This window comes from Tamandua tetradactyla, chromosome 17 (assembly GCF_023851605.1).
Source record: "Tamandua tetradactyla isolate mTamTet1 chromosome 17, mTamTet1.pri, whole genome shotgun sequence".
Classification (NCBI taxonomy): Eukaryota; Metazoa; Chordata; class Mammalia; order Pilosa; family Myrmecophagidae; genus Tamandua; species Tamandua tetradactyla.
In genome coordinates, this window is record NC_135343.1 from 77,217,370 (window position 1) to 77,230,387 (window position 13,018).

Below are 13,018 nucleotides of genomic sequence, written 5' to 3' on the forward strand. Positions count from 1 at the left end.
CAGAGAAAGGAAGATTTTCTAATTTTGAAGGCTGCCCTACGAAAAAATCTTTGTAACAATTATTTTAGTTTACCAAACTAAATTAGTCACTACTGTGGATTACACATTTTGTTAGGCTCTGGGGGATATAGTGGAGAGCAAAATATTGTTTCTGTCCTTACTCTAACTTGCAGTCTAGTGAGTACCATATCACTGCAAGGCCTTTAGCAGGTACCAAATAGTAACCCGTGAAACATATTATAAAAGATTCAAGTACTTTATATAAGGGTGAAATAAATAACCTGAAAGTTACTTCTAAATGTAAAATTTTATGATTTTCACTAAACTTGTACAAAAGAATGAAATTATTAGTGTGATAAAGAAATGTCCACAGAACAAAATACCAAGCAAACCAAGATACACACACTCAGACACACACACAGGTTTTTTATTTCTACCTAATGAAACAATCACATTAAGTCATATGTTCAGCCTTCACAAAACTACTCAAAACCAACTGCAACTTACATTAAAAAATTCTAATCACAATTTTTATATCATTTCATTTAAAAAAAATTTTAAATCTCCTTGCCTTAATGATCTTACCCTAGTTGAAATTATTCCAAAGAAATTAATGATTTCTCTGGGATTTCTTATAATAATCAAAATATACCTTTCCATGGCTTTAGCTGTGTAAGGCAAATGCATTTCAATACTGTGTTCATCTTCATCTGTCTGCAGAGACATGCGTTCAAACATTCCTGTCTTCCATAGTTCTCCGTAAACTAAAGAGATTTCAAAACATATTAAAACAAATATATTAAAGTAAATCCTCATCCTCTGAGAGTCTACCCAGTAATAAAAAAAAAACAAAAACTACATGCCTTGGCAAGAGACAGAGCACCACACAGTACTCTCCATTATTATATTTGAAAAAGAAACAAAGTAGCTATTTATACAAAATGATAATACATGTATTACCTACTCAGCATTTTTGTTACATAATTATTTTTAAAATATTAATTCAAATTTTTACCAGTTCCTTTCATTGCTTCTAAAATCACCACTACCACTGGGTCTATGGCTTTTCCTTCTTTAATCAGCACATGTTAGCAAGAACACAGTTGATTAAGTGAACTCTTAACTGAAATATTGAAAAACCACTGTTCTATTTACTCATGAGGTTAGTAATTTGTTTTTGAATTGTTTCTAGTTTTAAAAAATGAATGGTATTATTATCTCACACAGCAAGTTCCTCTTATACCAAAAACAGAAAATTCTTACTAAGAATATTATTTCCCTCCAAATTCAAAATTAAGTTCATGGGAAAGAGCAATCCAATACAGTATTATGTCAGCTTAAAATGCCCTAGTAATCCAGTCACTTTTGATAAACTATATTTCATCCTAGATATTACATAGCAAGAAAAGGATAAAATTTAACATGTAAATAAACATGGTTTATTTATTTATTTATTTATTTATTTGTCTCATCATAGTACAGAATCAACATTCTTATAATTACATTCTTAAATGGTTTAGCAATATTGAAGAAAGAAATAAAATTATATGAATGTTCCAACAAAGCTTTAAAAATAAAGTGTGCCCCCTAAAATGATCCCAGAGTTAGGCTAGTAATACTCCAGCTACATCAAGAAAATCGTCAAATAATATACTGTCAATACTCTGATACTTAAAGTCCCAAATTATGAAAATTTAGGCATAAAAAGTTAAGGAAAAAGGTGATTATTCCCTTTGCAAATGGATTATTTCTATCTACAGAAGCATCTGTTGCAGAATCTCTTTAAGCAGTAACCCACAATCACTTAAACATGATCTCATGAGCTGAAAGAACACAGGCCAAGACAACCAAGATCATGAAGATGGTGACTTTCAGGAAAGTGAACTGAGTTCAGGATGGGGGAAAAATTCTGAGTCAACATGGATGATGAGTAGCACATGAGTTCCCTGTTTGTACTGCTCTGTATTTTTAAAACTCAGCTCTCCCACTGTTTATATACAATCTGCTTGTTCCCAGAAACTTCAGGTATTTATGTGCCACCTAAAACTTAGAGTTAGAACTCTGAAGCTATGAAAGTCAGTACCACCCCATACAGGAACTGTTTAAAAACTGAAAAAGGGATCAGACTTCAACTAGAGATAAAAGAAACTGATCTGGAGAGGACTGGGGTAGGTCAGAATACAGGGTAAAGATGATATTATCCATATTTTAAAACTCTCACTTCTGTATGAAACCAAAGGGAAAGATGTTTACTTAGCGCAAAACGTATATTTTGGATAGTACATTACCTAATTTAACTTGTATGGTTAGTTTAGTTGAACACTCATAAATACACAGAATCTTGAATAGGGGGTGAGATCTTGGTTTCTCCAGGTTAGTATGATGCCTCGTGTGCTGGTTTGAAAAGATGTATGTCTCCTAGAAAAGCCATGTTTTAATCTAAATCCCATTTCGTAAAGGCAGAATAATCCCTATTCAATAATGTATGTTTAAAACTGTAATCAGATCATCTTCCTGGAGATGTGATTAAATCAAGAGTGGTGCTAAGATGGATTAGGTGATGACATGTCTCCACCCATTTGGGTGGGTCTTGATAAGTTTCTGGAGTCCTATAAAAGAGGAAACATTTTGGAGAAGGAGATTTATAAAGAGCAGAGCAGAACCACATAGCCACAAGAAGCAGAGTTCACCAGCCAGAGACCTTTGGAGATGAAGAAGGAAAATGCCTCCTAGGAAGCTTCATGAAACAAGAAGTCAGGAGAGAAAGCTGGCAGATGACACCATGTTTGCCATGTGCCCTTCCAGATGAGAGAGGAACCCTGACCGTGTTCACCATGTGCCTTTCCAGATGAGAGAGAAACTCTGTGTTCGTAATGTGCTCTTTCACTTGAGAGAGAAACCACAAACTTCACTGGCCTTCTTGAACCAAGCTATCTTTCCCTGGATGCCTCAGATTGGATATTTCTATAGACTTGTTTTAATTGGGATATTTTCTTGGCCTTAGAACTGTAAACTAGCTAACTCATTAAATTCCCCTTTTTAAAAGCCATTCTGTTTCTGGTATATTGCATTCCAGCAGCTAACAAACTAGAACACCTCAATATATCCCAGAGTAATTTCAGCACTGAATTAAGAAGTATTTGCAAACTCCCCTGGGGGACTGGAGAGAAAGGAAGAAATTATTCAACCACCCCATTTGGAGAATTTCCAATACTCTTGCAATCAGTGACGACACCCAAATCAATAGGCCAAGTCCTGGATTTGGGGGTTTGCCCCTATGAAACTTGTTCCTGCAAAGGAGAAGCTAATCCTACTTAAAATTGTGCATATGGGTCACCCCCAGAGAACCTCTTTTGTTGCTAAAATGTGGCCTCTCTCTCTAAGCCAACTCAGCAGATAAACTCACTGTCTTCACTACTACATGGGACTTGACTCCCAGGAGTGTAAATCTCTCTGGCAATACAGGACAAAACTCATGAGATGAGTCAGGACCCAGCATCAAGGGATTGAGAAAGTGTTGATCAAAAAGGGGAAGAGAGAAATGAGATAAAGTAAAGTTTCAGTGAGAGATTCCAAAGAGAACTGAGAGGTTATCCTGGAGGTTATTCTCACGCATTATACAGATATCCTTTTTTAGTTTATGGTACATTGGAGTGGCTGGAGGGAAGTACCTGAAACTGTTGAGCTGTGTTCCAGTAACCTTGACTCTTGAAGTTGATTATATAACGATGTAACTTTTACAATGTGACTGTGTGATTGTGAAAACCTTGTGTCTGATGCTCCTTTTATCCAGGGTATGGACAGATGAGTAAAAAATATGGATAAAAAATAAATAAGTAATAGGGAGGATAAGGGGTAAAATAAATTGGGGAGACTGAAATACTAGTGGTCAATGAGAGAGAAGGGTAAGAGGTATAGGTGGTATGAGTTTTTTCTTTATTTTCCTTTAATTTCTATTCTGGAGTGATACAAATGTTCTAAAAATGATCATGGTGATGAATATCCAATTATGTGATGATACTGTGAGCCACTGATTGTATACCATGTATGGACTGTATGTATATCAAGACTTGTCAACATTAAAAAAATCAGCTCTCTCATCTCCCTACAAATGCTTTTATTAAAGCCCAAAATTTTCACTTTCTATATCTAGCGCATAAAAGCAGACACATTTAAATAAAAACTGTCATCTCTGGACTCCTATGGACAAAAATAAAACAAAACATGTTTTTAAAAATAAAACATACTTAAGATTTATACAGCATCTTTCAGAGTTTCACAACTATATTCTCCTGTTTACTGCATGAAAATCATTTAAGATGCAATAAGGCACTATCACCATTACCTATTTATGATAATGATAATGAATATTTAGTGAAGAAACAGATACACAGAGAGGGAAACTAACATGCCCAGAATCTTTCATTAAGTTGGTATGGGTAGAGATCTCTTGTCTCATGGTACAATGTTCTTTTATGATTTCCATGAATATAAATGCAACCACTAAAGTCTAGAAACTAATGGCTCTAGCAGGAAAAAATTTTTCCTGTATTTGGCAGGTATTGGAAATTTTCTTTCTTTCATTTCATTTTGCAGGTTAGTTCTGACAAATTTTATTGAAAACTTGAGACCTTATGATATTTGTATTTTTAATTTTTTAATTAGCATATAATTCCTACTAAAAAAACTTTAGCTATTTAAAAGCTATAAGCTTTCTTTATACTTACTCTTTTGGTCAATACGAAGGTCATACAAAGGTGTCCTATATATATCCACACTGGAAAGTGCACATCGAGAGAGGGGCACATGATGGGAAGGCCCAAGGATGAAAATTCTCCGGCTAGGAGAAATACAACAAAAAAACACAGAACAATTGCACTTCTACACAAATTTTGTTTTTCTTCTTGATTGATTTCATTGCCACCTAATGATTTGTTCCTAGGTAAGTTTAATTCTTGATCACTATCTTTATGTTGGAAGGTCTTTAAGAGAATCATATTCAATTTCTGGAAATACCAGCTATTGATTACTTACGCTAAACCAACTTGCTACATATAAATTATCTCTGTGCTCATAAGGCCTAGAATACAGAAGATTATCAATACCTATATTTTATTAGTTTATTAGTTAAATTTTAAACATTCTATTAAATTTCAAAATTCTAATCCTCTAAATACCATTTAAGATCCACTTCAGTGAAAATACTTAAGTAGTATAAAATTCTAAAAAAATCCATATAAGATGTCATTCTGTATAAGAAAGCTATTTCTATATTTCTGCAAAGGCAGAGGGTAAAAGAAACATCTTGTTGAGAAGAACCCTGTGTGATACGTTTTCTCTATTTCCATTCAAGTAGAAGCCATTCTCAAAGACAAAGAAACTTGAATATGTGCTATCTGCACTGTAGTCCAAAGGAAAACATCGGGCTAAAGTGTAGCTTAAATCTTTACCGTCCCTTTGTCTTAACATAAAAATCAGCTTCCCTTCATTTTATCACAAATATCCAGCCCTAAATCTAAATTCCAAAACAATCTATCTTCTTTCTTTTCCCAGATTCATCTGAACCAGTCTTCCCCAGAAGAAGAAGAAAAACCTTACAAGAACAGATACACAAAATCCAAGCTATAAAATGGAATAAATATATGACAGGCTATATAGTCATATATAATTATTCAGTTATTAGACAAAGACTGAGAGATAAGCTTGTTTCTTCACCTCAAATTTTGCAAGCCAAAGAATGTATGTTTTAGCAATGTATTTTTTTTTATAAAATTCTATTACAGCTAAGAAAATGAACCAACAGCTTGTTACATGTTATTTTCTATGCTGTAGGGAGAGTGGGGGTGGAGAAAGGATGGGACAGGTAGAGCAAGGAACAAGTGATTCTCAAGTTTAAAGTTCCAAGACCTCCTCAAGATGTCACATATACCAAATACAAAAGACTTCACCCACAGACCATTACCAACCAGGAAAATAATTTCTTTTCTTCCTCACTACCTCCATATGTTACTAACACTGCCAACCCTCGCTTTCTGTGATATCACCACTACCATCAACTCAAAAACCATTTCAGAAAAAAAGATCAATTCTATAGTTCCCTAAATGAACAAAACCAGGAGATACCAATCTGTTCTTCTTCCTTAGCACAGAAATATGTCAACTTTTTTTAATTAGTCTAATATAGGATAAAGTCAACAGTAACTCAGAGCATAGGTGACTTGCCTTAAGGCAAAGTATTATATGAACCAACAATCAAGTATGAAGAAGAGGTATATCTGAAAAGATAGAGACAGAATATTTAAAATCGGATCACTTCCGGAAAATCTAGACACACAGTTAAAATTTTTTAAAAATGATTTTTAGAATATCAATGTAAACTCAAGGTATGTATTTGATAGGTAATTGTAACAAGGTTCTAACTGCTCAAAAGATGAACACTGCTCCAGAAATAAGCATCCCAGTCTACAGGAAAGTCTAATTGCCTCCCAAATACCACATAACTCCTTGCCTGATTTTGTAAGAGCCAATGTGGATGATGAGATAAGTCCACAAGTCTGAAATTAACCACCCTGTACAGAAAAGATTTTTAAATTTGGTGGAAATTCACCTATAAGCAACATAATGAAGTTCCACAGTTGGAGTAAAAGAGGTTTATATCCCATCAATATAAAACCCTTAAAAGTGATGTACCAAAAATAAACCAGAAAAGGCTAGTTATCAAAGAAGGAAAAGAAAGTGTGTAAAACCATTCCTAATCTCAGAATGGACCTCTTTGTTAGCTATATGCTAACAAAAGGAAAGTTAACCGTGTATGTAAAAGACAATATATGCCTATATTAGTAGATCCAAAACCAGCAAAGTCATAGAAACATTTTGGGGAGAGAGAAATGAGTAATACAGACCTAGGAAGCAATGTCACTTTCCCTCTCTTTAATTAATCACAAGATGTGTTACGTTTAAAGGAGCAATATGCTTTTCAATATTAGCATATTATCATTGTCACAAATGTAAAAGAAACATTAACATGAGAAAAAAAAGAAAAAATCAATAAGCGTTATCTCAGAAATAAATGTAATTCTCATTTAACACCTCCAGAGAATTCATAAGTGTGGGATTACTTCCAATGATGACTATAGTCTGTGCACCCAAAATACAAGTTGCCTGGATATCTACCCTTATAAATATTTACTCAAGTATTTATTCCAAATAATAGAACACAAGTAATTTTTAAAGGTGTTTCACAGAAGGAGCAAAAATTTAACTTAAGAATAATGTACATGACCCCAAAGAAGATGCCTTTTAGTTATTTTCTCTATCCTTGCATGGCTTTCTGAAAGATGAATCAAAATTCAAGTTACTACCTAAGTACATCCTGAATTCTGGGTTTGCAATTAAAATTTTAATAACAATTAGGAGAAGATTCTCCAACTATCAATATTTGAGAGAACTTTCCAAACTGCAGACACTAATTAATTAAATGTGGTACTTTTTAAATTTCTTAAATAGCCAGAGTGATCTTCTGAAACATAAATTAGGTCCTATTACTCTCTTGCTTTAAAGTCCAAAACAATTAGGATAAAGTCCAAAACAATTAACATGGCTTCTAAAGTCTCAAATGAAGAAATGGCTTCTTCTCGCATTATTCTGCGCTCTCTTGGTCACTATACTTCACTACAGTACAGTTCCTAGACGACAACAACTTGGGCTTCTTCAAAGCTCTCCACACATGCTAGTGCTCCCTTCCTTGGTTGGTTTGGATTAAGAGTCACTTTCTCAGAAATGCCATCCCCAATGCTCCTCTCAGTCTAAATCAAATCACCCTTTCAAGTTCTATCACAGTGGTTCTCAATTATGTCGTATTATAAACCATGGAATGGAGGGGTTTCAAGGAGTCCACAAAATAAAGAATATTTTCATAATAATACAAGAAAGTTTTCACTTTTCACTGTGTTAACATTTGCACCGAGTGCTAAAGCGACAGTGGGTAAAACTGCTGGTACATTAGAACAATGATCAAAGCAGTAGAACTAAAATGTACTAGTAGTCATTGTATTTTTCACTTTCACCACACCAAGTTTTGTGGATCCCCCCCTCCAAAAAAAAGACAGTCTCATTCAATTTCATTACATCTTAACCCTGATAATACTTCTTTTTAATAATATTCTGATTTGAGGCAGGATAGAACAAAACATTTGGGCTATAGTCACTGGTTCCAAAGTCTTAGAAGTTTCACCAGCAGTTCCCTAGGATGAATTGAGACATGATCTCACCACTAGCTTAGGCTACAAAGTTTGCCAACAGAAAGAACTCCTTGAAACAATGTAATAAGTTTTAACAAGAAGGCCACAAGTGCAGGTGGTAATCAATTCTTTTGAAAGAACATAAACACCTGGCAATCATAGGATCAGAGGGCAAAAATGAAAATTACTGTGGGCTAAAGCCTCTATAAAACCAGCCAACCCTACCCACTCTTGTGTGTGCCTCTCTCTTGAGCACACCTGCACTAATTCCTTTACTGTGCATTTTTGCTTCAATAATCCTGGCTGTTTTCTTTTACTTTCTAGTCCTTAAACTGTTTCTTCCAGCAAGACTCTAAATCTGGAATGGAGCTTAGCTCCTAGTGACCGCAGAGCTCCAGTTACAGTATGACAAAAAATGCATTCAATCTGTCCTGATAACTGCATACAGCACTTCTACTGCATATCAAAATATGAAGAAGTTTTCTCAAGAAAAAACACTTGTGAGTTGAGAGCTGAAGTAGCCACTCTGTTTATGGAATATGACTTTTACTTCAAAACTTAATTCACAAACTATTATTATTACAATTTGGGTATTTGAGAAAATTTTTCTTGAAAATGAAAAAGTGAGTTTTCAAAGAAAACTGATAAATTTGTCATCAAAGATAAAATTCAAGCTTTCAAGTGAAAATCTGACGTGCAAAACGTGTTACTGTGAGCTTGACAGCTTCCTAATAATTAAGGATTTTTCTGCTGAAATTGGTGGTGAAATTAACAAATATGATTTGTGTTATATTCCATGATAAAATGTCAATATTGAAAAGAATATATAACTCAGCAAACAAATATTTTCCAAATATCCTATGCATGATGTTACAAAATCATGCCTGGGTAAAAGATCCATTCAAATTGCAAGCAAGACAGAACAATAGTTTTTAACAAAGTACAAAAGGTTGATTGATATAATTTTAGAATTCAGATCATAACTAAACTTTAAAAAACTACTACTTGAGTTCTGATGCAGTATCAAAGAAGGAAACTCACAATTACATGAAAAAAATATTAAAACATTCCTCTTCTTTTTCCAACTATAAATCTGTGTGAGGCTGGATTTTCTTCATGTATTTCAAGCAAAACAACAGACTGAATGCAGAAGCATTCAGTATGTATGAGAATACAGTTGTCATCTATGAAGCCGAACATTAAAAAGAGATTTGGAAAAATGTAAAATAGTGCCACTATTGCCACTACCTTCTATTGTTTGGAAAATGTTCATTTATAAAAAATTGTGTTTCTGTCAAGCTGTAATGGAGTTATTATTATTTTTTAATGAATTATCTTTTATGTCTCATTTTAATTTCTAATTTGATAAAGTGATAAATGAAACCCACATAAATAAAAACTCGGTTGTACCCTAAATAATTTAAGAGTGTAAATGGTTCCTAAATCCAAGAAGTTTAAGAACCACTGTATATTTCTTTCACAGGGCTTATCACAGTTTTTACGTACAAATCTATTTTTATTATCATGTGTTTAATATCCATCTCATCCACAAGCTGATTCTAGCCATGATAAAGTCTGTTCTATTAATCACTGGGCTCCAGCACAACTACACTACTTGGCTCAAAATAGGCACCTAAATACATTTTAGTAAATATATTTTAATTTATTCAACCATTTCCCTCTGAGATCAGCACTTGAATTCTACTGATATCAACTATCTGTAGAATAATCAGGCAAGGTTGCCTGCAAACAAGCATGGCTATCATCATTGCAAGCTCTCTCACATTCCCTGTTAAATTGTAGGCCCTAATGGTTACTATGGAAAGGAAAATCTTGTTAGGTTCCACCTCAACATATTAAAAATCAAACAAACATTATATTCTGTCAGTTTAAGACCGTTTATATCTTCAACTCATAATCATATTTTATACATATACTTCTAAGTTTTATGCTTTTTTCACCATAAAATATACCTATTTTTCATAAAAGAAAACATACATAAAATCTCACAACTATACACTGCTACCATTCTTTTTTCTTTTCAATCTTTGGGTTTATTTTACCTCATATTAAAAGCTCTTTTTTTTCAATTCTGCACAATTTTATACCCTCCTTTTTCCATTAGATATATTATAACCACCTTCCAAATTATCATAAAGCTTTCAAAACCATAAATTTTAATGGCTACATAACATTCCACTGAATCTAAACTTATACTCAGTTAATCAACTCACTCAAAAATCTAGGCTTTAAGAATAAGGCTTCTGTGAAAATCTTAATAGATAAGAAGCTGAATTTCTAAGTCAACAACTATATCCATTTATGGCTCTTAACATTTATTAACAAATTACTTTCCTAAACTGTTAAAAGTGATATATATTACTAAATAGAAGTGTATATTTAAAATAAACAGACAACTATTTCACCACAATTTAGCCAGTGTGCATTACAGGGATTACACTGTTGCTCTTCAAATTGTTAAGTTAAATTGGAATCTCACTGTTGTTTTTATTTCCTTTTCTTTATTAGATAAGTAGAACATATTTCCACTTCTCTTTTATTAGTCATGTTTAACTTTTTACAATTGCAGCTAATATTCTAAGCCATCTAGCAATTGAGTTCCAAAATTTTTTCTTACTGTTCTCAATGCTAATTTTCTTCTGCGTTTTTGTTTTGTTTTGTTTTTTGTTTGTTTTTTTGTTTGCATGGGCAGGCACCAGGAATCCAACCCAGGTCTCCCGCGTGGCAGGCGAGAATTCTGCCACTGAGGCACCATCGCACCGCCCTTGCCAATGTTTTTGTAAATAATTTTCCCACTCTGTTAAATGCTTGTTTGTTTACATTATGACAGAGAAGTTATTTTTAATGAAATCTAATCTATTAAATTTTTTTATTACTTTAATAATTTCTACAACTATGTCTCATAAGAATTTAGAGATATTCTAATCCAAATTACAAGTGGCTCGAAATTTACCTCCACTTAGTTTAACTGCTTTATATAGATGGCAATTAGTTTGATGTATGCTACCAGTAGAGAATTTATATTGATTTCTTTTTCCATACTGCCAGTCAGTTTTCCAACACCATTTCTGAAACAATTTTTCACTTGTTATTTCTAATACCTTTTTAAAATTATATCTGTACCAAATCACTTTTAAGTGCTAAGTCACATGATATTTATATTTTAAAATATATAATATATAATTATACTCTCTATATAATAAATATATACATAAATTTATATTTTAAAAGAAGGGGTGATAAAGAAGGGATTGTATACTTGACAGTAAGAACAGAAACTGGTGTTATAGAACTTAACCTCTCTCAGACCAAATGTTACTATTTTCTTCTATATACTTCTGAGTTCCTAAAAGGGTCTTCTTTCTCTATTTCTCAAAGGATTTTGAAAAAACTGGAATACCCAAGGAAGCCACTTTTAAGAAAATCCTACTATAACTTTTGCATTTATTTTTGTCAATTATTTTTGCATTTAGACTTTCATTTTTATTTATTCAGAACTGAACAATTCTATACTAACTATGAAAATTAAGCTCATCATCCATAATTTTACATCTTCTTCCTCTTCTCTTTTTTTCTCCTTCTCCTTTTCTTTTTCCTTTCCATTCTCAGTTTCTACCAACTTGCTTTTAACACATGCCTTCCACTTCTAATATAGACTCGAGGCAGTATATATCTATGTATTCCTAGACCAAATTTAATTCTGGGGTAACCTTCTAGCACACAATATCAACATAAAAATTCTGTCAAATAGATAAATATTTGGAAAAAACTGTTTTAAAAACTAACCTTAATTATAGCTGGTTTACACAGCCAGGGTCAAATGAAATTAGCTTCTTAAAATGTTTCTAATCTAATTACCTTTTGTTTTTATTTGTGAAATAAATTAGTTAAGATTGCAAATTACATATGTACCAAAAAAATATTATAGACTCTCCTAAAAATAATTATAAACAAGGCAAAGCTACTAAATGCTTATCAATTTAGCAATAATATCATTTTATTTAACACTGAAACCTTACTAAAATGAATTGTCAACAAAAGTATGGTACAGTGTGCAGCAGAGAACACTGCTTAAAACCAACAGGCAGTTTTTTCTTTTAAAATTTTGTCAAATAGCTCAAAGTCAAAAGAATGGGCTGAGGATGGGATTTCCTTCTTAATCTCACAGCTATTGTGAGACTTCTTTTGAAGGATTATGCTATGTTTCTATAACTATGCATTTACCTAAAAATCAACATTTGATAGAATTAAGAAATGACCATTTTACCTGATTTACTCTGGCAACAGACTAGATTGTGATATTGGTTTGTAATTAGTAAATTAACTATTTAAATAAAATGCTGGTCATCAAACCAAGTAATCTCAGTGACTATTTACAGCAGAAATTTTGAAAGTTCACCTATTTCTTAATTTAGAGTAGTATACTATTTAATCAGCTTTAATTTTCCAGGAAGTTAAAAAAAAAAAAAAAACACTAATTTCAGAACTATCACTGAATTATTATTGTCAATATGCTTCAAACACCATATCATATTCACTGCTCAATTTGAAAATATTTCAGGTAAGTAATCTACTCAACACGAAATTATTCTTCCTTTCACTTGCCACAAGTACGATAAGGAATTTAAACTTCAAGATGATTAAAACAGAACAAGGGTTTTGCATATTTCTTTAAATTGCTCATTCCAGGCTTTCAAAGATAAATAAAAAACCAAAATATTTAACCTTCCAATATTTCCACAACTAAATATTTTATC

The 13,018-nt window shown here is 32.7% G+C and overlaps 1 protein-coding gene across 7 annotated transcripts in view; it reads right to left on the reverse strand.

Annotated features, from left to right (window-relative positions):
• The window catches only part of MEMO1 (mediator of cell motility 1), a 164,382-nt gene that overhangs the window by 58,455 nt on the left and 92,909 nt on the right, over positions 1–13,018 (reverse strand). For 6 of the 7 annotated variants that reach the window (XR_013164569.1, XM_077134987.1, XM_077134986.1 and 3 more), the window contains 2 exons: positions 4,728–4,840; positions 653–764 (listed from right to left, as the gene is read on the reverse strand). The exons of the other annotated variant lie outside the window; for it this stretch is intronic. Coding sequence is in view for 5 of the 6 variants with exons in the window: in XM_077134987.1 (XP_076991102.1) it covers positions 653–764; positions 4,728–4,840 (225 nt within the window). In the remaining variant the exon portion in view is untranslated. The remainder of the gene's footprint in view (positions 1–652; positions 765–4,727; positions 4,841–13,018) is intronic. 7 annotated transcript variants of the gene reach the window in all.